General features: G+C 47.1%; 1 protein-coding gene across 1 annotated transcript; it reads left to right on the top strand.

The window, feature by feature from the left end:
* The first annotated feature begins 5538 nt into the window (after window positions 1-5538).
* On the top strand, window positions 5539-25875 carry LOC311243547 (calcium-independent phospholipase A2-gamma-like). The gene is made up of 8 exons (XM_084332802.1): window positions 5539-6235; window positions 7567-7719; window positions 8046-8203; window positions 8628-8722; window positions 20168-20339; window positions 21929-21986; window positions 23355-23549; window positions 25034-25875. The coding sequence occupies exons 1-8, from the start codon at window positions 5657-5659 to the stop codon at window positions 25490-25492; spliced, it is 1869 nt and encodes a 622-aa protein (XP_084188928.1). The 5' UTR covers window positions 5539-5656; the 3' UTR covers window positions 25493-25875.
* Window positions 25876-26197: the final 322 nt, after the last annotated feature.

Below are 26197 nucleotides of genomic sequence, written 5' to 3' on the forward strand. Positions count from 1 at the left end.
GTGTTTGTGTTCCTCCAGAGCATTGGACGGTCAGTGGGCATTGGTGTCCACCCCTCCGGCTCAGCTCAGCCAATTGGATTAGAGCTATGCATGAAAGTAGGATGGGATTAGGTGTCAATACACTGTGAGTATAGTACTGTACCAGTGAGGCCATGCAGTGGACATCAGAGCATCGAGGAACTACTTACAAAAAGAGCTGATTTATTACAAAGGCAAATATGATGACAGACAAGGAACAAGGTATTGTGCAGGTCAATGTTCATTCTATACCTTCACACACTCATCTCTTCTGTCAAGGTTAAAGTAGCTAAAAGCTGCTCCAGTATTTGACCTTCCTCCTCTTAAAAATTGAAAACAGCACAAGTAAATGTTTGACCACAACAGCACACTTACTGTAAGCTGTTTTCCTATTCACTTTAAGAACGCTGTTAACATCCTTTTTATATGTTTGTTAAATCCAGTTGATACGGTTTTATTTTTGGGGGTGACGGATTGTAAAAACAAAACAAGAACACTAATACTTATTAGAAATAAACATGAATATGTTGAAATGTCTAGCCTATAGAGCAAGTAAGGACGCAGTCCTTGTGTCTGTCTTCTCTGGTTTCTCTGACACCTTAAAGAGACTGTTGACTGTTGAGTTATTTCTTTTAGCTGTTAGACCTTGTGCATTCACTCAAAGGTATTATGTTACATTTACAAGGGGACACAGTACCAAGAAATGTATGTGTGTGTGTGTGTGTGTGTGGGGGGGGGGGGGGTATTTTTATTGACACATGCTATGTTTATACACAATGTACCTACAGTAGCTCCTCCCTCTGTGCATGAAAACATCCCCTTCTCAGGAGGGAGTTGTAGTAGGTGGGAACATGTCATGTGTCGGTCATATTGACTAACAACAACACTGTCGGGGCCCACGATGTGTGTGAAGGCTGTTCTTACACTTTACACTTAGTCATTTAGTTGACGCTTTTGTCCAAAGTGACTTACAAATTGTGCAGGAGGTCAGCAGGAGGGGTACACCCCTGGCAGCCAAGGGTACGTGGTGTTGTTGTCGTCAAACAGTGTTGAACTCGAGCATTACACTCAATAGTAGTGCATAGTAGTATAGATGCATAGCATGATAGGTGGTAGTATAAGGATAGTAGCATATAGTAGATAGTAGTATAGATAGTAGTATATATAATAGTAAAAGACAGTAAGATGGTACATTTTTATTTATTTATTTTCTATTCTGTGACATAATCTTTGTTCTGTGACATGTTTATATTATTTTTGTCATTCAAGGGAAGGAAGGTTTTAAGAATTCCCATATGTTTGTACTGTGCCCCCCAGGATAGTTCAGTAAGTACTTGGTGGTACACCCTCTGAAAGCCATGGCCTGACACGTCAAACCCGTGGCTATCCCCAAAGCTAGAAATAATAATAATAATAATAATACAACTTTATTTGTATAGCACCTTTCATACAGAAACTGTAGCTCAAAGTGCTTCACAACAGAAAAAAGACAGGCTTTAAATGAGCACATAAATTGCAAACATATAAAATCACAGTTTTTCACATTAGGATCTAACATCCCAACAGGCCACCTTGCTTATGGTTTGATTCAGTTTTAGAAATAGACAAAACTGAAGTAACTGAGGAGTAAAATAGAATAGACAGAGTAAAATAGTGCAATAGTGCAGTGCAATAAGTAGTAGAATAGAATAGACATGAAATGAGCACATAAAGTGCAGACATATAAAATTGGTTTGGTATCAACAGTTTAAAACCTGACAGTCTTCCCTCCTGTTTGATACCCACTTTGACCCTTCAAACCTCCCACTCAGGGCAAACCTCCCTCTCAGGGCGCAGTTCCCTCTCTCAGGGCGCAGTTCTAGGCCTGGGTCCTACACAGTTTTAAAGAAAGCGGAGAGAGAACCCTCCGATCTGTGTGATAACATTTGTGGGCACTGACTTTGTGGAGCCTTAAAAATAATTAAGTTGAATCCGCACACCTAAATTAGATTTATATTCTTGTATTACTGACAGGTCTGAAGCAGAATTGAAAACTAATTTCGGGTGTAAGAGCTCATACACCTTATGGCCTCACAAGGTTAGAGCCCCATTCGTTGTCTATGGAGCAGCCCCTGATTTGACATGGGCTATGGCGTCCTCCATGGACCTGTTGGGGCGATATGCAAATTGCAGAGGGTCCAGGTTGATGGGGAGGGAGGAACAAATGTAGCCCTTCACTAGCTTCTCAAAGCACTTCATGGCTATGGAGGTGAGGGCTACAGGGCGGTAGTCGTTGAGGCAAGCAGGCGTAGATTTTTTGGGTACAGGGATGATGGTGGTCTTCTTCAGACAGGTGGGGATGACAGCCTGTTCCAAGGACAGGTTGAAGATGTCAGTGAATACCGGGGCCAGTTGGTCGGCACAGACTTTTAGGTCTGTAGTTAGTTAATCGAAATTAATGCGACAAAGTTCCAGCCCTAGTATATATATGGATGAAATCACGCAATTCTGCTTTCTGGGCCACTGACCATCACCACAGGAATGTTAATAACACTACAAGAACCTAGGGGTCCACAAAGACGACTTCAAACTGGAAATGGTAACAACAGATGAGGTACTCAAAAAACTGAGCGCCCTCCAACCTATAAAGCCACTGGCCATGACAACATCCCCTCCAAATTCCTCAGAGACTCAGCAGCCGTCATCACACACATAATAAACCTCTCCATAAAACAGGGACACGTCCCCAAGGACTTCAAAATTGCAAGAGTAACACCCCTGCACAAAAAAGGCAGTAAATTAGACCCAGGCAACTACCGCCCTGTTTCTATCCTTACCTCCATCTCGAAAGTCATGGAAAAAATTGTATACGAACAGGTCGAAAAATATCTTGCGGAAAAAAATCTAATCTACGAATTCCAATCTGGCTTCAGAACATCCCACTCCACTGACACATGCCTTCTCTATTTAAACGACCACATCAAACAAGAGGTGGACGCGGGCAAATGCTGCGGCATGGTCATGCTGGACCTACAAAAGGCCTTCGACACTGTCAATCACACCATTCTGATTGACAAGCTAAAAGCAATTGGTTTTGATAGTCTATCAGTGAGCTGGATGCAATCCTACCTGGAGGGGAGAGAGCAGATGGTGGAGGTAAACGGTACCCTATCCCCCCCCCCCCTCACAGTAAGCTGTGGTGTCCCACAAGGAAGCATACTAGGTCCGCTACTGTTCCTAATTTATGCAAATGACATGTCGTCAGCTTGTGACTGCAACTTGTTCCTGTTTGCGGATGACTCAGCCCTGCTGGTCTCTGACAAGAACAAGTTACAGGTTGAAAAAACCCTCAGCTCGGAACTAGGCAAAATCTGCATATGGCTCGCTGATAACAAACTATCATTACACATGGGCAAAACAGAGTCCATTCTCTTCGGTTCAAATAACAAACTCAGCAAGACCGACGGCTTCTCAGTTACAGTGGGTGACAATATTGTCACAAGGAAAGAAGATATTACCTACCTGGGTTCAATCCTAGAGGCAAATCTTTCCTGTGACAAAATGGCATCCAATGTAATAAAAAAAGTCAACCAACGAACTCGATTCTTGTACCGGATCTCCTCACTGGTAAACAAGAATACCCTGAAGACTCTGGCAGGAGCACTCATTCAAGGGTACTATGACTATGCTTGCACCTCATGGTACCAAAGCACCTCAAAGGCGCTAAAAACAAAATTACAAACATCTCAAAACAAACTGGTCAGACTACTGCTTGACCTTACTCCTAGAACCCACCTCCTCACCCCTGCCCACTTTGACAACCTAGGATGGCTTAGAGTAGACGACAGAGTACAGCAACTTGCAATGGGCCTGGTCTACAAGATACACTACACGACCAAGGTACCCATGTACATGTCAAAATACTTCCCAAAGGTCAGTGAATACCACGATCACAACACCAGAGAGAGCTCCACAAATCATGTTAAACCCAGATTCGGCTCAAACAAGGGACTAAACACGTTTCGCAATTATGCCACATCAATGTGGAACGCACTACCCAAAGCTGTAAAGGAATGTGAATCACTACCCACCTTCAAAAACACTCTCAAAAAACACCTACGGGAGACTGCAATTCGAAACTGGCCCTTGTAAATGTCCTAACACAACCCCCTCCAATGTACAGTAAAAATGACCAAGTATGGTCTTGTCAATATTCCAATGTACAGTGTTGCTTGTACAGTTGTACAGTGTCCCCCACCCACCCCTCCTACCCAACATCCCCCCCCCACTCCTACCCAACCTCCCCCCCACCCAACCACCTCCAATGTACAGTTTCTACATCAAATGTATATACTTCTTTTCTGGACTCTTTTCGTATCACAAACAGTACTGTATTTGCAAATCTGGTATGTCATAAATGTATAGATGTAGCAGTACTGTCTATCTGTATGTCATATATGTTACGATGAATTGAAAATGGGGGACCCTGATGTAAACAAGACGAAAGTCTTTCTCTGGTCTGCATCCCCTTAACAATTGTATGTATTGAGCTGTACTGTACTGTACCCATTCTGCAATCTGTTAATAAAGTTTTCAATCAATCAATCAATCAATAATGAAATCATCTTCTTGTATTTCCCAGGTGCCACAGGACTGTGCTCTTGAGTCCTAAACCAACACAGACTCGACTTTTCTCTCTCCATTTTGACGTCTTCTAATCTTCTAATTGCTACTGGTTTTGTCCAAATCAAAGATGGGTCGGTACCTCGGCACCATGTGTGCTGATCTCCTGGATGGACGGACTCTTAGACTGTACTGCAAACTCAGGTACCTGCTAGGCCTCCTCAGGAGCTTCCCTCGCCCAGCCAAGACGCCCCTCCCTCTAGACCTCCATAGATGTCCAGTGCCGTCCTCTCCCCGGGCTTCTAGTTTTGCACGGAGAGCCGTTATTAAGAATTCAAGGTTGAGACACATGAGGAGCACCGGTTCCACCTCCTCCGCGCTCTACCTCAGAGACGGTACCGGAGCGCTGAACTATCGCCAGGCCGTTCGTTTTTTTTGCTCCACTTCTAATAGAGATGCGTTCAAAGCGGAGGCTCCCATCGGGGTCCTCGAGAGCGCCTCACAGTTGAGTACGCTGGGAGTCAGTCTGGGTGAGTCGTTTAATCGTGTCTCCAGACACATCAATATGTATTTCAAGAGACAGGGCGCACCCGTCGCTCCTCTCGCCGGGATGAATGCCAGTGTTGTCATCACAACAACTCCGGAATACCTCGGAAGGTCACAGAGGCGCGGTCAAAGCCAGAGGCCGTCCAGAGAGAGAAGAACGCCTGAGAACAAAGAGGCGACGCAAACACTGAAATGTGAAGAGAAGGAAGACACCTTAGAAGAGAGCCAGCCGGAAACACACACTCCCCCGCGGGCGTACGCCGGACTGCAATTATTTCACGTCAGCTCCCTGGCCACCAGGTTTGGGGAAAGCTACAGTTATGTCGCTAATCACATCAACTCCGCTTTCTCCCGAAGTGGGGGAGTTCAGATACAGCAGACTTCTGAAGAATTGTCTACAGACGGAGGGTCAACTGGGAGGCATAGGAGGAGAACAATACAAAGACATTGCACTCAGACCTCAATAGAAGTCGAAAAGGCACAAGCCAAGATGAGTTCCACTTCGAACTCGGTCGAAAGTCCAACGGTTGAAAGCGACAATGTCACCAATAACTGGGATGAGGGATACCTCCACTTTGCAAGACATGTCAATAGATACTTTGGGGCCAAAGGTGCAGATGAAGCTGATCATCAAGCTGAAGCTGAGCAGTATGTTGTTCCCAAACGGTTCTCCGCACAACCCACCTCCAACAACACTCAAAGTGCCCCATCACAACTGAAGCAGGAAGGACCACACCATAGCAACCCTAAAGCCCCAGGCCTTTTCCACTACAGCAGCGTTACGACTGGTTTTGGAGAGAGCTACTTCCATATGGCCAATCATATTAATCGTTATTTCAAGGGCCAAGGTGCTTCGGAGGAGGAATTGGATACCAATTACCAAAGAGAGATGGACCCTGGATCCGTAGCCACCCACACACCAAAGCCTGTGTCCTTAATCGACTGCCTTTGGCACCCAACAACAGCCATCCCTAACCTCATAGGTGGCTATCTAAAAGTGGGTCCCTGGTCCCAGAGCAATCAAGCCAAACCTGCCACATCACCTCTAGAAGCTACATATAATAGAAGGGTGAGTTATCCTTACATTTTGACTGATTTGACATTGATTGGTCAAAAAACCTTTCTGAAAATTCTCTGGAGGTACCCTCACAAGGGTGTGTCTCGCTAACAGAAATACCTAGCAAGCTCAAAATGTCATGTCAACATTTTCCCAATTTCATTCTCTCTCGGATTGGTCTCAGTGGTTACAGAAACATATTATCATCTTCTTCTTAGTAACTGAAGCAGTATGACTAATTGGTTGGTAAATTTTTTTATTAAAATTGTGGCAGTTGGTTCCCACTCCACTCATATCAACAAAATGTATTTTTATTTTAATTTTTTTCACAACAAGCACAACACAATACAGTAACACAATAATAGACAAGACACCACAGGACAAATACTTCAACAATATTAACTACAATAACGACAAGACAATCAGAAATAATAAAATTAATAATAAATATAAACACATACAACATATAAAAAACTTAATTAACCCTAGATTCAACCTTTCAAAAAACCCACTACCTGTCTCCCTAGTGACCGAAACTGAGATCTCAGTAAAACATATAATATTTGTCATGTATTGTTCCAATTTTCTTTCATGAATATCATTATTAACTTCAGTCCTCACCATACATATCGAATATTTATTTTTCAGGATTTTAACCATTTCTAAAATTACAGTTAGGGTTAGGGTTAGGGTTGGGGTTGGGGTTAGGGTTAGGCCCTAACCTGTCCAGTTCTGCGACTAGGGTGAAAGGTGTGACACTTGTTGTTCACGCGCTTAATAGTGATTGTTTTTAAAAAAACAAATATGGATTATTGTAATATGAGTCCAAGATGTGATACTGAGCAAATTTTTTGGCATATACATAAAATCTAGCCAACGCTAACACACTTTTTGACCAGAACTGCAACAAGGTTGACTCAAGGGTTAAATTATATTATTACAGACACCACAAAAGACAATTCCTCCCCCACTCCCACCCCCCCACCCCAGCACCCCTCAGGACCAACATCCCGACCCGCTTCACTTTCCTGGCCGCTGAGACCCATAGTTCAATGCTGGGTTATCCAACCCCAATCACCCGTGCCGTAGAGATCTCCATATAAATGACATCCAATAGTGTCAGAGACCAATTAATCATTGTGAGTTTCTCAGGTTGTTTCAACAAAATTACTTCTAATAGCTGTGTGCTCCGGTCAGACGCAAATCAACCTACCCCTTAAGTCTTTAGTTTAACCTTTAGTGATTTTAGGACTATAGGATACGCTATAGGACCTGTTTAAGCACCTAAACGTTTTCCGTCTTTATTACAATTGCTTACGACTGACCTGTTTCTGTGTTCTTAGGTCATCATGAGTATGAGGAAGGCGGAGGAGATGACACATCGATTGCTCTGGAGTTTTGGACAGGCCAGGACTCCAGATGCCCTCACCGCCTGCGTGGAGGCACTTAACGAACACCTGATCCACTACCCATCATGCAAAGCTGTAATGTGGCAGGTACATTCCTTGAATGTTAATCAATCAGATGAGGGTTAAAACCTTTTCACTACCACACTACCAAATGGTTAACCCTTTCACTGTGACAATACAGAAGGTCCCTTTCACTGCCACATGACAAATGGTTAACCCTTTCACTACCACACTACAGAAAGCCTTTCACTACCACACTAATAAATGGTTAACCCTTTCACTGTGACAATACAGAAGGTTAACCCTTTCGCTACCACACTACAGAAGGTTAACCCTTTCACTACAGAATGTTAACCTTCTGTAGTGTGGTAGTCCCTAATCCGGTCAAATTGGAACATTTGTGTCACTTCTAGGAGAAAACCGCAGTCCAACTGTTGAAACGACGCCGTTGGTATAGAGACAGCGCGGAACTCCAGGGTGTTATAAGAGAAACCTTGGCTCTGATAGGCTACGTGGACCCGGTCAAAGGTCGTGGAATAAGAGTGCTCTCAATCGATGGTGGTGGCACAAGGTAACTGACCAATTTTCACTCTACTTATTAATAATTATTTTTGAGACAGTAAAGGCTGAGAAGCAGATGCAGTAGAGATTGGAGGGGGGTGGGGGTTTAGTGTAAATCATTATCATCTTGACATTGAAATGTTTTGGCCAATGTTTGCAATAAGCCACAGGCATTTTTCCCCCCCTAAAGATATTTGCACCATACAGTATATAATAAGAAATATGTATATAAGTCACACATTGCCAATGTTCACAATCCAATGATTGATTTAACAATACTGTACCCCTTGTAAGATAAGCATGTTTCTACTGTAAGTATAGATTATGATTTAGGCAGCAAATATCATTTCTAAAAGGCCCGGAGGGACTCTTGTCACGAGTATCTGTGTTATGTGCAATTAATTATGTAACCATATTGACATTTTTCCTCTCAGAGGTGTGGTGCCTCTGCAGGTCCTGAAGCTACTGGAGGCGGAGACCGGCAAGCCGATACACCAGCTGTTCGACTACATCTGTGGGGTGAGCACAGGTGAGGACCTACATCATCATCATCATCATCATCAACCTTTATTTATTCTCGAAATTACAATTGAGGTCACCCTCATGTTCAATGTAGTCGAGACTTTACAGACATTTCAATGCACACATTTCTACAATATAACAATAATAAATATGAATAACTATCTACATAGTACTCTCAGTCCAGAGTGCACCACAGCAATTAGTATAAAAATGAACATCTATAGGCATAAAATCAGCACACAAATTGACAAAATAAAAAAATTGCATACATTTCAGACATAAGAATAGGTATAAAAGACAATAAAAGTAGTGCAATGTAAACGTGCAGACTTAAGAATAGGCATAAAATAACTACAATGACGCTCAAAAGGCATGTGAACCCCCCGGAACAGTCAGTCCCCCGATCACCTCACACATCAATCCCTACCACATCCTCATCCAAGACACAGACATCCCCCGGTAAAGCACGCCATGACCGACATCTGTGGGGTGAGCACAGGGAAGGGGGGGGGGGGGGGGGGGGGGAACTACATCTGTGGGGGGGGGGGGGGGGGGGCACAGGGGAGGAACTACATCTGTGGGGTGAGCACAGGGAATGGGGAGGGACTACATCTGTGGGGTGAGCACAGGGAAGGGGGAGGAACTACATCTGTGGGGTGAGCACATGGGAAGGGGGGGGACTACATCTGTGGGGTGAGCACATGGGAAGGGGGGGGACTACATCTGTGGGGTGAGCACAGGGAAGGGGGGGGGACTACATCTGTGGGGTGAGCACAAGGGGGGGGGGGGGGACTACATCTGTGGGGTGAGCACAGGGAAGGGGGGGGGGACTACATCTGTGGGGTGAGCACAGGGAAGGGGGGGGACTACATCTGTGGGGTGAGCACATGGGAAGGGGGGGGGGACTACATCTGTGGGGTGAGCACAGGGAAGGGGGGGGACTACATCTGTGGGGTGAGCACATGGGAAGGGGGGGGACTACATCTGTGGGGTGAGCACAGGGAAGGGGGGGGGGACTACATCTGTGGGGTGAGCACAAGGGGGGGGGGAGGGACTACATCTGTGGGGTGAGCACAGGGAAGGGGGGGGGGGACTACATCTGTGGGGTGAGCACAGGGAAGGGGGGGGGGGCTACATCTGTGGGGTGACCACAGGGAAGGGGGGGGGACTACATCTGCGGGGTGAGCACATGGGAAGGGGGGGGGACTACATCTGTGGGGGGGGGGGGCACAGGGAAGGGGACTACATCTGTGGGGGGGGGGGCACAGGGGAGGAACTACATCTGTGGGGTGAGCACAGGGGGGAACTACATCTGTGGGGGGGGGGGGCACATGGGGGGACTACATCTGTGAGTGAGCACAGGGGAGGAACTACATCTGTGGGGTGAGGAACTACATCTGTGGGGTGAGCACAGGGGAGGAACTACATCTGTGGGGTGAGGAACTACATCTGTGGGGTGAGCACAGGGGAGGAACTACATCTGTGGGGGGGGGGCACATGGGAGGAACTACATCTGTGGGGTGATCACAGGGGAGGAACTACATCTGTGGTGGGGGCACAGGGGAGGAACTACATCTGTGGGGTGAGGAACTACATCTGTGGGGTGAGCACAGGGGAGGAACTACATCTGTGGGGTGAGGAACTACATCTGTGGGGTGAGCACAGAGTAGGAGCTACATCTGTGGGGTGAGGAACTACATCTGTGGGGTGAGGAACTACATCTGTGGGGTGAGCACAGAGTAGGAGCTACATCTGTGGGGTGAGCACATGGGGAGGAACTACATCTGTGGGGTGAGGAACTACATCTGTGGGGTGAGCACATGGGGAGGGAATACATCTGTGGGGTGAGCACAGGAAGTACATCTGTGGGGTGAGCACAGGAAGTACTGTACATCTGTGGGGTGAGCACAGGAAGTACATCTGTGGGGTGAGCACAGGAAGTACATCTGTGGGGTGAGCACATGAAGTACATCTGTGGGGTGAGCACAGGAAGTACATATGTGGGGTGAGCACAGGAAGTACATCTGTGGGGTGAGCACAGGAAGTACATCTGTGGGGTGAGCACAGGAAGTACATCTGTGGGGTGAGCACAGGAAGTACATCTGTGGGGTGAGCACAGGAAGTACATCTGTGGGGTGAGCACAGGAAGTACATCTGTGGGGTGAGCACAGGGGAGCACATGGGGAGGAACTCGAACGCCAACAACAGCAGCCTTGAGTCTCAGAGGACAAATTAAACATGCAGTGGTTCTCTGTGTAGGCTCTGGGATGGGGGTAGGACCCCTCTGGGGTTCTTCAGGGTAAAATTCCCCGGGGGAAAATTGGGAATGAATTATCGATTGCACTTATTATTTAATTGACTAGAAGGTATATGAGTGAGCGAATAACAATGACTAATTCTGATCATCGGGGCCACTCTCTCCAAATAGACAGGCTATGGAATTCTGGGCTAAATCACGTTTAAACCTTTCACTACGACACTACAGAAGGTTAACCGTTCACTACCACACTACAGAAGGTTATATTTCGTATTGGCATCGTGTCCCGCTCTTAAGCCATACAGAGATATACCTCATCTCATGTACCTATTGTACTCCATCAACGAATAAAACCAAAATACACCCACCACCTGCCAGGCCCCGCCCCTTTAGTGGCGTACTATAAAGTACTAGGCGTGGTCACCACTCACTCTTCCTCTATTTTCGTTTCCATCATAGCGGATGGAAGACGCCCTATGCAACTAGTTGTTATGAAAAGATTAGAGAAATTGCGTAATATTGAATGCTTACCGGAGGTTTGCTTACCCCTGGAATCTTCGGGGCATGTTTCAACGACACGTCGGGCCTATTCTGATGTTTCCTCATCTTGTGGCAGCAGATCGAGGGGCAGCGTGCAAGGTTTGGCTATCGAGCCGGCTTGCACACAGGTAGGCCCTGTGTCATCAGGCATTGATGCTAGTGTTAGTAATGCTGTGAAGTGTGTGTCGGCACCAGAGGCGGGATGGCTTGGTGAACGTTCCCCTGAAGTGGACGGGTTCCGGGCAATCCTGGAGCATGCTGCTAACACTAATGCTACTGCTAATGCTAATGCTGAAATGGGTCACTGTTCTAATGTTCCCCGCCGTGGGATGTTGCCGCTTTTCCCTCCCCTTAACCGGTTCATTAATGAAGGTCAGTCGGTAGCTAATGTGGGGGGTTTTGCTGAGTCCTATTTACCCTTTTTTCGGGTAAATGGGTTGACAACAGGGTGCAGGCCGGGTGTACCGTGGCTAAGTAGCCAGGTAGCTTTGATCCTGTGCCCCGGCAGGGTTGAACGGTGTCCCACCCGGAAGCCGATGCTTGAGAGCGAATCGGCTCGGCGGGTGGCAGTATGGACGGATGAGAGCTATACTGCTGCAGGATGGTATTTAGCGGCGGCCAGTGTTATGGCTCAGCTGACTATTTTCCTGTCCACATTAGCGTCGGGTAGTGGGGCTATGGGACCAGCCGATGCTGAAAACATTTTGCATGTTTGTGGTGTTATAGAGATCTTGACTCAGTCGCAAGCTATAACTGCGGGGAGGATTAGGATGCTATCAACGTTTGTTAATAGGCATATCTGGTTGGAGCAATCTCCTCTTGGGGAAGAGGATAGGTGTTCTCTCCTCACGGCTCCTCTTTCCACAGAAGGACTTTTTGGTCGTTCTGCGGAGGCGCAGGCGGTTGTTGATCTGGGTCCCACACCGCCTCATGCTATGCAGCCAGAGGTTGGAGCACGGCCTCGTCAGCGACTGTGGCGAGGCCCTCGACAGGCGGTCATGTTTCCCCCGCCAGTGGTACCCTGGGCGGAGAGTCAACAGGGGTCCACAAGGCCGACAGCCTTGGCGGCCGAGTGATCGGCCATTTTGGGTGTACTCGGCTTGGGAAATACAAGCCGTCGTCATTCTGCCGCGAACAGCCCGCTCCCCGTTCACTCCTCTCTCCGTTACCCACGGAAGCGGGGCTCTGATCGTTTTCCTTTGGCTGCGGGCCGCGAACCTTCTTTGAAGCGCATGCGGCCCCACTTTTTGCTTCTCATGGGGACAGGGGCTGACACCCAGTTGATGGCTGAGCCTGGGTCTGTCCGTGAGAATGTTGTGCTGTCGCGTGGCTCCTGCACCACATGTTGTGTGATGGGTGAGCCTGGTGTTACGGCTGCCACTATTTACAGTGGTCAGCAGGGGGACTCGAGGCCTCTTCGGTTGAATGCTCAGCAAGGGTTACCCTGGCCTTGCCTTCGCCAGACGGGGTATCACGCTGATGCCTCCCACTGATGTCTCCCACTCCCGTGAGAGCGGCTGAAAACAGGGACTCCCGATCACAGCATCTCTCCCTCCAACTCCTTCACCATCTTCAGAGCGGACCATACAGAAGCCTCCGGGAAGAGCATCGGCGGGGGGCTATGCCTTATGACCAACAACGGCTGGACTAGCCCCGGGGAGGTGAAGATACTCTCCCGTTCATGCTCTCCCGACATGGAACACCTCACGATCCAATGTCGCCCGTTCCATCTTCCGCGCGAATTCACTGCAGTGATCATGACTGCAGTGTACATCCACCCCCAGGCGAACGTCGGCAGGGCGCTAGGGGAACTACACGAACATCTGAAGGCACACCAGATCAAGCATCCGGACGTAGCCATGATCGTAGCCGGGGACTTCAATCAGGCGAATCTGAAGAAAGTCATGCCGTCTTTCTTCCAGCACATCGTCTGCTCCACAAGGGGAGGAAATACACTCGACCACTGTTACACCCCGTTCAGAGCCGGATACAAGGCTGTACCGGCTCCACCATTAGCGGGAGCAACAAACACGTCGGATCATGCCGCCATCTTGCTGGTCCCTGCATATAAACAGAGATCACGTGACGCCGTCGTGTCACGTGAGGTAAAAAAATGGGACGACCAATCAGAGGCCACGCTTCAGGACGCACTAGACATCGCCGACTGGGGAATGTTCAGGAGGAGTAACAGTGACGTCAGCGATTACACAGACGCTGTGGTGTCATTCATAACAACACTGGCTGATAGTATCGTCCCCACAAAGAAGGCGAGGGTGTTCCCAAACCAGAAACCATGGGTGGACAGTACCATCAGAGCAGCCCTGAACTCTCGCACCACTGCTTATAACCAGGGCAGAGAGTCAGGAAACATGGAAGAGTACAAGACAACAGTCTACACTCTGCGCAAGGCTGTCAAACTTGCTAAGAGGACGTATGCCGACAAGATGGAGGCACAAATGGCACAGAATGACACAAGAGGCTTATGGCAGGGACTGAGGGCTATAACTGACCTCAATGGGGAGCGACGACGCCTCCCTTGCGGACCAGCTCAACACCTTCTACGCGCGGTTTGGTGCAAACAGTGGCACTGCTAGCCCAACGGCTAGTGACGTCACTGGTGCGCCGGCTGTTGTGGAGGGGGGGGGGCATCCGCGGGGGGGCGGGGACGCTCTCTCCTTGACGGTACACAGTGTGAGAAGAGCATTTATGCAGGTGAACACCAGGAAGGCTGCTGGCCCAGATGGTATAACAGGACGCATACTTAAGTCCTGTGCCAACCAGCTTGCCCCGGTGTTCACTGCCATATTTAATCAATCCCTGGCGGAGTCAGTGGTCCCTGCCTGCTTCAAGATGTCTACCATCATCCCTGTACCGAAGAAACCCTCCCCAACATGTCCAAATGACTACAGACCGGTGGCACTCACCTCTGTGGTCATGAAATGTTTTGAGAGGCTGGTCAAGGACCACATTTGTGCCTCCCTCCCCAGTGATATGGACCCTATGCAATTTGCACACAGGACAAACAGGTCCACTGACGACGCGGTCTCCCAGGTACTGCACAGCACCCTCTCCCACCTTGACCGTCAGAAGGGGGGCTATGTGAGACTGTTGTTCATTGACTACAGCTCAGCGTTCAACACCATAGTCCCCACCAGACTGGTGGACAAGCTGATCGAGCTGGGTCTGAGCTCCGCCCTGAGCGCCTGGGTACTAGACTTTCTGAGTGAAAGACCCCAGGCGGTCAGGGTGGGGGGTCAGACCTCCAACACCATCACCCTGAGCATCGGGTCCCCCCAGGGCTGTGTTCTAAGCCCCCTGCTGTACTCACTCTACACACACGACTGTGTGGCCAAGTTCAGCTCCAACTCCATAGTGAAGTTCGCAGACGACACAGTGGTGGTGGGGCTGATCTCGGACAACGACGAGAAGGCCTACCGGGAGGAGGTTGAGGTACTGGAACGCTGGTGCCAGGACAACAGCCTGCTCCTGAACATTGGTAAAACCAAGGAGCTGATCGTGGATTATAGGAGAGGACAGCAGGAGACACACACACCACTGATGATTAACGGGGCTACCGTGGACAGGGTGAGCAGCTTTAAGTACCTGGGGGTCCACATCTCAGAGGATCTGACATGGTCAACACACATAGACACAGTAGTAAAGAAGGCGAAACAGCGCCTCTACCACCTGAGACAGTTAAGGAAGTTCAGAGTATCGGGGAAGATACTCCAGTTCTTCTACTCAGGAGCTGTAGAGAGCATCTTGACCGGAAACATCACTGCCTGGTATGGAAACAGCACGGCACAAGACAAGAAGGCCCTACAGAGAGTGGTGCGCTCAGCCGAGCGTACCACGGGTATTGCACTACCTCCCCTGCAGGTTCTATACAACAAGAGGTGCAAATCCAGAGCCTGCAGGATAATGAAAGACCCTCACCACCCCAATAACAGCCTGTTCCAGCTGCTGAGGTCAGGCAGACGCCTGCGAACCCCAGCTACTAGGACAGAGCGGCTTAGGCTCAGCTTCTTCCCCCAGGCCATCAGAGCCCTGAACAATGAACATTGAGTGCCACAGAACACTGAACTATCCACACACAAGCACACATGAACACACACACGACACGCATGCTGTGCACGCTCACACACTAGCAGCCACTTAACACTTTAACATGAGCGGGCACACACTCATGCCGCACACTTATGGCCAAAAGGAAAGGCCACTTTAAATTAGAATAACAGGAACAGTGTATTGCACTACCAAAGCTACCTAGCATGTCCTATATGCTCTGTAAATAACTATGTACAGATACCGAGATGTCACACCATGTTACCTGTTACCTGTTTATTGCACAATGTTGTTTTTTTATTGGATTCTATTATATGTTGTACCACTGTATTGCACATCGTTGCGGGCAAGACCACCCACATTTCATTGTATACTTGTATGCCGACAATTAAAACTCTTGACTTGACTTGACAGTGGTCTGCAAAGAAGAGGCGAGCGTGATTTGGGTGATAGCAATATCACTGCAGGGCTACGGCGTATAGGAGCCCATGGGGTCCTCACGCCTTGCATGTCTAGCTGTAGAACAACTCCTCAGCATGCGCTAGAGGGGTGTTCAGGGGGGGAATGTGTGTCAACCAGTTTGACGGCAGCTTCTCCCATATCAAACCGTCCCTTTTTGTCGGGGTCCCGCTTTGGGTGCGACGCACAGCGGGAGGGACCGGGCCACCTATCTACTGTTCCTTGCGGCCCAGCGTCAGTTGACGGCGGGTGCGCTGTGGGATTATTATCACATATGGCGACAAGAATGCCGTTTGGAGGGGTGGATAGAGAGAACGTTGAGGGAGGGGCTTGTTTTGCACAACCCCACCCTCCGTTTTCAGGTTTGGTGCAGACCCTATTGTCAGGGTCAGAAGCAGTGACAGCCCTGGCCGACGAGATTCAATCTCTGTTGGCGAAGCAGGCTATAGTCGTGGTCCCGAGAGAGGACGCGATGTCAGGCGTCTACTCCCGTTATTTTCTGGTGCCCAAAAAAACAGGAGGGGTCAGACCTATACTGGATCTGTCCGCGTTCAATCGTCTGATTGTGGCGAGACCATTCAGGATGTTGACCGTCAAACTCCTGCTGCTTGCTGTCAGAAGGGGAGACTGGTTCACCTCCATAGACCTGAAGGATGCGTATTTTCACATCCCGATTTTCCCTCCTCACAAGAAGTTCCTACGGTTCCTGTTTCAGGGCGTAGCATACGAGTACCAGAGGTTGCCGTTCGGCTATTCTCTGGCTCCCCGCACATTCACCAAGTGCGTAGCGACTTCGCTGGAGCCTCTACGTCGTCGGGGAATATGGATTTTATTCTATCTCGACGACATTCTACTCCTCAGCCGGTCGGAGGAGGTTGCCAGGTCTCATACCAGGCTGGTGGTGGAATTCCTCACCAGGCTGGGTTTTGCTGTGAACTGGAAGAAGAGTACGCCTCTTCCCAGTCAACAGGTGGAGTACTTGGGCTTCACGTTGAGGTCAAGGCCCATGATTGTAACCCTCTCGGAGCAACGGAGGGTGTCTATCCTACACGCGCTCAGGGGTTTCCGTCTTGGAAAGACGGTCACGGCGCTGCAAGTGATGCGCCTGCTCGGTATGATGGCATCTGCTCACACGGTGGTTCCTATTGGCCTCCTCTTCATGAGGAGGATACAGAGGTGGTTCTTCAGTATGGGAATAGACTCGGTGAGGGACAAATGGAAACGGTTGACGGTTCCTTTGTCGATATGGGGAGATCTCGCCCATTGGAGGAGGCCTGGTATCCTCACCATTGGGGTCCCCATGGGCAGCAGGCGCTCACACGTCACGGTCTTCACCGACGCTTCTCTCACGGGTTGGGGAGGGACGTGTCGGACCAACGCAGTGGGGGGCAGCTGGACGGTCCATGCTGCCCGGTCTACCCTGCACATCAATGTGTTGGAATTGAGGGCGGTCCTCCTGGTCCTCAAACGGTTCGTCCACCTGGTGGTAGGCGAGCACGTTCTGGTCAGAACGGACAGTATGACGGCAGCGGCGTATATTAACAGGCAGGGTGGGACTCGATCCATCCGCCTGCACCGGGCGGCGGTCGAACTCTGGCTATGGGCATCTCGCAGGCTGCGCAGTCTGAGGGCGCTCCACATCCCTGGTATGGAGAATGTGGGCACGGATATGATGTCTCAGGGCGGTCCTCGTTGCGACGAGTGGGAACTGCGCCACAATATAGTCAGGCAGATCTGGGATCGCTTCGGGGAGGCTTCAGTGGATCTGTTTGTGAGCCGACGCTCTCACAAGTGCCCCTTGTGGTTCTCGGTCAGTCGGGCAGATCATCCCCCCTTGGGGGTGGATGCCTTCTCGATGTTTCCATGGCCGCCCGGCCTTCTGTACGCCTTTCCTCCTCTACATCTGTTGGGTCAGCTGTTCTGATTGCGGTGCCACTCTGCCGCCTAATCCTGCCTTCGTGCCTAAAAATATCCGGAGTTCCTTCCGCTCCAGGGATATTGTGGTTCAGGCGTTTCATCCACCTCCTCACGCTATTGAGTTGGAGGTGGGCCTTCACCTGTCATGTCCGGTCCGGGCTTTGGGGATTTACCTCAGCCGTACTCAGGGCCTCAGGGCTACCGATCAGCTTTTTGTCTGTTACGGTGGTTCTCGTGCTGGTAAAGCACTATCGAAACAGCGCCTGTCCCATTGGTTGCTTTGCTACATGTTGGCCGGGCTGGCTCCCCCTGGGGGCGTCAGGGTGCACTCCACTCGTGGGGTGGCAGCCTCTGCCACTCTGCTGGGTGGGGCCTCGGTGGAGGACATCTGTGCTGCAGCTTCATGGTCCTCCCAGGGTCCCTTCGTAAGGTTTTACCTCATGGACATGACCGGCGGTTCTGAGGTCTGTGGCATCTCCTGCTTCCCGTCCTTTGGTGGGGTAGCAGGGGTGTGTGGGTATGGGCCACAGTGTGTTGTGTCACACGTGGTTCCGCCTGTGCTGTGTGTTCAAGGGGTTCTAGTTCCCTCTTGTTCGCACTCGGGTGGAGTTGACTGCGCCCCCTCTTCATTAGGAAGGATGGGGTGATGGGACTCCCCTCCCCCTTGATGTGGGCTTACGGGTCCTCAGGGGGTGCATCTGTCGGGCCTCGCGTCCGCTCTACCCCATATCTCGGTATGGCTTAAGAGCGGGACGCGATGCCAATACGAAATATAACGACAGGTTATGTATATAACCTAGTTATATGAGTACTGGCTAAGCGTCCCGCTCTTAGCGTGCCCTGAGTTCCCTTGGGGAATCTTTTCTTGGAAACGATTTTTTCTGAGGAAGAGTGAGTGGTGACCACGCCTAGTACTTTATAGTACGCCACTAAATGTGCGGGCCTGGCAGGTGGTGGGTGTATTTTGGTTTTATTCGTTCATGGAGTACAATAGGTACATGAGATGAGGTATATCTCGGTATGGCTTAAGAGCGGGACGCTTAGCCAGTACTCATATAACTAGGTTATATACATAACCTGTCGTTAACCTTTCAGTACCACACTACAGAAGGTTAACCTTTCCCTACCACACTACAGAAGGTTAACCTTTCACTACCACAATACAGAAGGTTAACCTTTCACTACCACACTACAGAAGGTTAACCCTTTCACTACCACACTACAGAAGGTTAACCTTTCACTACCACACTACAGAAGGTTAACCTTTCACTACCACACTACAGAAGGTTAACCTTTCACTACCATACTACAGAAGGTTAACCTTTCACTACCACACTACAGAAGGTTAACCCTTTCACTACCACAATACCAAATGGTTAACCCTTGCACTGCGACAATACAGAAGGTTAATAACCCTTTCACTGCCACATGACAAAGGGTTAACCCTTTCACTACCACACCACAAAAGGTTAACCATTTCACTACCACACTACAGACGGTTAACCGAGAAATATGACAACGATGCAACAATAAAGCTGAATAAGATAAGATAAGATAAGATAAGATATTCCTTTATTGATCCCCTTGGGGAAATTCAGGCATCATAGCAGCATGGGGGGGAGGGGGGAGGGGTACAGGTAGTAAAACAACACAGTATACAGGTAGTAAAAGACAACACAGGCAGTGTAAACAATTTGATCAATATGGTCAATATAATTTACTATCTGACTAGCTGAGGAATATTCACATTATTCACAGTGTCACATAAGGTGCAGTATGCATGCATGAGGTAGTGTTATAATTTACTATCTACTGAGTATACATTAATCAAAGTACCAGGGTAGTCTACTTTGTCCCCCTTGGGTTCCTATAAGTCCCAGGTCAATGTCTGGTAGCAGTCGCTGTCGCTGCCCCCTGTTGTGGGGCCTGGAGGCTGCTAGTCGCTGCCCACTGTTGTGGAGCCTGATGGCCGCTGGTATGAAGGACTGTCCGAGGCGGTTAGTTGAGTGTCGGGGGGGGATGAGTCTGTGGCTGAACGAGCTTCTCATCTTGACTAGCTCGTCGTAGAGGGGGTGGTAGGGGTTCTCCATGATGGCATCCAGCTTCCTTATCATCCCCCTCTCTACCATCACCTCAAGTCTAGGTAGCTCGACTCCCACCACGGAGCTAGCCTTCCTCACCTGAATCTGAATCTTCTCTGTGTGTTTCCACTAGGTGCTATCCTGGCCTTCATGCTGGGCTTGGCCCGCTTCTCCCTGGAGGACTGTGCCGAGATGTACCGTCGCTTTGGCTCCGACGTGTTCCGCCAGAACCCTCTGGTCGGCACCGTCAACATGGGCTGGAGTCACTCCTATTACAACACAGAGAACTGGGAGGCCATACTGCGGTAAGCACAGAATAAATCATACCCATACAGAATACATCATACCCATGCAGAATAAATCCTACCCATACGGAATAAATCATACCCATGCAGAATAAATCATACCCATATGGAATAAATCATACCCATGCAGAATACATCATACCCATACGGAATAAATCATACCCATGCAGAATAAATCATACCCATACAGAATAAATCCCATACGGAATAAATCATACCCATACGGAATAAATCATACCCATACAGAATAAATCATACCCATGCAGAATAAATCATACCCATGCAGAATAAATCATACCCATATGGAATAAATCATACCCATACAGAATAAATCATACCCATGGAGAATAAATCATACCCATACAGAATAAATCATACCCATACAGAATAAATCATACCCACACAGAATAAATCATACCCATATGGAATAAATCATACTTGTACGGAATAAATCATACCCGTACGGAATAAATCATTCCTATACGAAATAAATCATACATACAGAATAAATCATACCCGTACAGAATAAATCATACCCGTACGGAATAAATCATTCCTATACGAAATAAATCATACATACAGAATAAATCATACCCGTACAGAATAACTCATACCCATACAGAATAAATCATACCCGTACGGAATAAATCATACATACAGAATAAATCATACATACTGTACAGAATAAATCATACCCGTACGGAATAAATCATACATACAGAATAAATCATACCTATACGAAATAAATCATACATACAGAATAAATCATACCCGTACGGAATAAATCATACATACAGAATAAATCATACCTATACGGAATAAATCATACCCATGGAGAATAAATCATACCCGTACGGAATAAATCATACCTATACGGAATAAATCATACATACAGAATAAATCATACCCACACAGAATAAATCATACCCATGCAGAATAAATCATACCCATACGGAATAAATCATACCCATGCAGAATAAATCATACCCATGCAGAATAAATCATACCCATGTGGAATAAATCATACCCATGCAGAATAAATCATACAGAATAAATCCTACATACAGAATAAATCATATACAGAATAAATCATACATACAGAATAAATCATACCCATACGGAATAAATCATACCCATACAGCATAGATCATTATTAGATCACTGGTTGCCCTGCTATATATGGACGATTTTCAAAATGTCTTGTAAGATAACATAAGATATTCCTTAATTGATCCACTTGGAAATGTGGGAGTCATACCAGCATGCGGGGAGGGGGGGGGGGGGGGGGGGGGGGTACAGGTATGGGCAGGTAATAGTAGAAAGACTACATACATAATAGGTAATAAAATGAGATCTGAATATAGAAATATGAGAAATAAATAGTGTAAATAATATGATTAAGTATGATTTGTAAGCAAATGCTACTGTATGTGTATTTATATCATATAAAAGATTTGTCCTGTATCTTTTCCATATGGTTAACACTATATACACATATCATAATGAAGACGATGCGATAACTAACCTGGGTGTCAAAAACACAATACTGCTTTAAATATTTAAATTGTAATTATTCTTATCTTGTTCAGAGAGAAGATGGGTGAGAAAGTACTGATTAAAACAGCTAGAGATCAGTTGAGTCCCAAGGTAAGAACATCACAGACACCGTGGTTGATTTTAGGATCCAAAGCACAATTTGGTCATTGCTGTTTATGATTCTGTTTTGCCATGGTTACCAAATGATTTGGCCAGAAAATGGCTATTGTACTGTAGTGCCCCTCTGTGGTCAAGCTATTTACAGCAATTTACATGACCCTACTCAGCCACTACATGTTCCAACCAAGCTATCGGGGCAATGGAAGGTTCCGGCAAAGCACAATACAGACCCGATTTGGCAAACCTTTTGTTCCCTCAGCAATCAGACATAAATAAGAGGGACAGAACATCAGTAGTTTGGCTAGGACTATGTGCAATGGTAATTATTGTGCAATAATCGGTATAGTGCAATATATTTCTATTATGTTAGGGGACTGCATATTGTATACAAATGTTGTATTTTTACTGTTTCCCTACTTGGGTTAATAAATTTGACCTTACATTTAAATTATTAATAAAGATTATTATAATACATTATTATAATAATAATATAAATACAACATTTTGATCCACTTTTTCTCCTTATTTTCTATTTTTCTCCCATCCCAATTTCGTATCGCCAATTCTCCCCTTCAATTCTCCCCTCCCCTGTCTTGAACGTTGCTAGACTATGCCTCCCACTGGTCGGCTGTAGTGAGGATAGAATCCTTGCATCACGTGTCCCCTCCGGTACACGAGGAGGCAGCCTGTCGCATCTTTTCACCAGACAGCGCGGACTCTCAGTGGCGAGGAGTAACGCGTGGGAGGCTCACGCTGCACCCGATACTTCCTGTCTCTGCTGTACAGGCGTCACCCAACCGACCTGTAGGGGTCGCTGTCCACAACGTCCAATCCCCACCCATTGACTTTCCACCCGCTACCTCTGCCAATTGAGATAGTATGATGACTGGCCCAAGCCGCAGGCAATGCTGACTCGGGGAGTCGAGACCGGAGTCTCTTGCATTGGTGACGAGCGCAATCTCCGCTACGCCACCCAGCCGCCATAATAATATAAATTATTATAATTATAAATAAAATTATTTAACATAATTGCACTAAGCTCATTCATTTATTGTATATATTGTACACAACTTGCAGTCCTGTATATTGTGTGTTTGTATATCGTGTATTACATTTTTACTTTTGTTGTTTAAATTGTCTATGTCTATATCTTTTTATATACACCGTGGAAATGAGGGAAACGTCATTTCAACTGTCTGTATGTCTTGCACAATAGAACATTTACAATAAAGTTGACTTTGACTTTGATATTTGGGAATGGTCATAATTTTGTATAGCACGTCTGGATGCTGCTATTATAGCAGCAATGACGTGAACTCTGAAGCTAACAGAGCTATCGGTCCGTCTGTGTGGGTTTAGGTATCGGCGGTCAGCGCCGTGGTGAACTGGGGAAACACTCCCAAGGCCTTTGTCTTCCGTAACTACAACCACTCCCCGGGCTGTCTGAGCCGGTACGCGGGAGGCTCCGGCTACCAGATGTGGCAGGCGGTACGGGCGTCGTCTGCCGCCCCGGGCTACTTCCAGGAGTACCGGCTTCAGAGCGACATCCACCAGGTAGACAACTGTGTTCTGCAGTCAGTAGGGATGGGTACTGAATCCGGCACTTTTAAGGGTATATCGACCGAATCACATCGATACTACAGAGTACCGATTCACGTGAGATCCACCGGTGCCACATTTCGGTAATGCAACGTTTCGTTTACCGCAAAACGAAACCTGCTGCTAACTTAGCTAACATTAACTTATCTAACGTTAGCTAACGTTAAAACGAACCTAAACTAACGTTAAAACTAACCTAAACTAACAAACGAACTTTTCTAACAAACGTAACAATACAAACTAACTAAATATAACTACTATATTACACTATATACAAGAACACAAGTAAAAACAAACATAAACACGGCTATTAATATATGGGTTGTTAATCAATGGGTTGGTTGAGAAGGGAAATCGCCTCGGTTATGTTTCATAGGGAACCTAGTATACATAATAATAATAATAATAATAATAATAATAATAATAATAATAATAATAATAATAATAATAATAATAATAATAATAATAATAATAATAATAATAATAATAATAATAATAATAATAATAATAATAATAATAATAATAATAATAATAATAATAATAATAATAATAATAATAATAATAATAATAATAATAATTAATAATAATAATAATAATAATAATAATAATAATAATAATAATAATAATAATAATAATAATAATAATAATAATAATAATAATAATAATAATAATAATAGATTGAATTTGTAATTTTGTAATGCACTTTTTGTTCGCTGGGATTCCAAAGTGCTACACTACAGGGTTAAAACATAGTTAAAAAATTTTTTATAGTTATTAGTAAAACAAATCAACAGAAAATTAAAAAACAACAGCACAAGAAAATAAAAATAAAAAGCTAACAGTCAAAGGCCTTTTTGAACAGGTAGGTTTTCAGGCCTGCTTTAAAAGAGTCCAGGCTCTGTGGTGCCCTCAGCTGGATGGGGAGGCTGTTCCACAGGCGTGGTGCAGCCGTGCAGAAGGCTCGGTCCCCCATGGTGCAGAGCCGGGTATTGGGGACCTGAAGGAGCAGGCTACCTGCGGATCTGAGGGTGCGGGTGGAGGATTGTGGAGTGATGAGTTCCTGAAGGTAGAGGGGTGCGTGTCCGTTTATGCAGTTATGGGTGAGCATCAGGATTTTGTAATTGATCCGGGATGAGACGGGGAGCCAGTGTATAGTGAGTGGAGGATGGGGGTTATGTGATCGTGTTTACGGACTCTCATCAGGACCCTGGCAGCGCTGTTCTGGATGTATTGCAGCTTTTGGATGCTCTTGCCAGGAATCCCGATGAAGAGTCCGTTACATCCGGGGTACAATGTTGCTTAGGTTGCGCATATAGCTGTTGCAGAAGTAGAAATGAGTGCTTGCAACATTGTTGCGTCGTCCATGTCATGTTGCTGTTGCGTTCCTGTTGCTGGAGCATGTAGACGTGTTTGTCTCATCACGCGTGTCTCTCTTGCAGGACGGGGGCATCCTCCTCAACAACCCCTGCGCCCTGGCCGTCCATGAGAGCCGCCTGCTGTGGCCCCGGCAGCCCTTCCAGTGCGTGCTGTCCCTCGGCACAGGCCGCTTCGACAGCGCCAAGAGGGGCCCCGTCACGGCCACCAGCCTGAGGGCCAAGATCAGCAACCTGATCTGCAGCGCCACGGACACGGAGGGGGTGCACACCCTGCTGGACGACCTGCTGCCCCCCGACGTCTACTTCCGCTTCAACCCCATGCTGAGCGCCGAGGTGTCCCTGGACGAGAGCGGCTCGGGGGCCATGGAGCAGCTCCAGCGGGACACCCAGCGCTACCTGGAGAGGAACAGGCCCAAGCTGGCCAGGCTGCGTCTGGTCCTGGGGGCGGAGCGCTCGGCGGCTAGCCTGAGTAAGGACTGGGTGAGCGAGAGGGCCTGGGAGATGAAACAGAGATGGGTGTGAGAAGGTGTGAGAAGGTATATGAGAAGGTATGAGAAGCAAACTTGTTCACAAAAATGCAGGAGCGCGCTTGCAACAGGCACACATTACACACACAGACACAGGGTTCCTTCCCACAGACATTGCGAAATGAAATTCAATGACTTTCAGCTACTTTTCCAAGCAATATTTTTCATTTTAAAAGGATACAATTCACTTTTAAATTATGTTTTTTATATATAAAAAATATATTATATAGGATCCAATACTTATGGCTTAAATTCAATTTCCGGCCATTAGTTACACTTTAGATCAAACAAATTATATTTCTTGATTCAGAACTATTTTATCTTGGATTAACAAAACTTAATATGATTTTATTTGAATTTCAATTACTTTTTAACCTGTTAAGCTGTAACCCTATTTTCAGAAATTTTGCCTAAAGGTACATGCCTAAGTAAATGGAAGATTGCTCCACTTCTACAAGGTCAATTTGCAGGTTCTTGGTATCTAGGAACATCTAGGGACCTGGGGGTATGTATTCCCAGTGTCAGAAATATTGTGTCTGTTACTAGGCTTTAGTAATTTGTAATAAAAAAAGGAGAATATAAATAATGATTTTATTTTGCATCTGTGCCGGTGAATAACACCATGAAAACACAGAGGTTCTTTTGATACGCTCACTGAGCTCATTCAGCACCTTCTTGAGATCAAGTGTACAAATAATCT

Source organism: Notolepis coatsorum (genome assembly GCF_963971535.1).
Source record: "Notolepis coatsorum genome assembly, chromosome: 17".
Taxonomy (NCBI): Eukaryota; Metazoa; Chordata; class Actinopteri; order Aulopiformes; family Paralepididae; genus Notolepis; species Notolepis coatsorum.

Coding starts and splice junctions, on each gene's coding strand:
- LOC311243547 (XM_084332802.1), top strand. CDS start 5,657: ATGAGTTCCACTTCGAACTCGGTCGAAAGTCCAACGGTTGAAAGCGAC. Junction 6,236..7,566: donor AAGCTACATATAATAGAAGG/GTGAGTTATCCT, acceptor CTGTGTTCTTAG/GTCATCATGAGTATGAGGAA. Junction 8,204..8,627: donor ATCGATGGTGGTGGCACAAG/GTAACTGACCAA, acceptor TTTTCCTCTCAG/AGGTGTGGTGCCTCTGCAGG.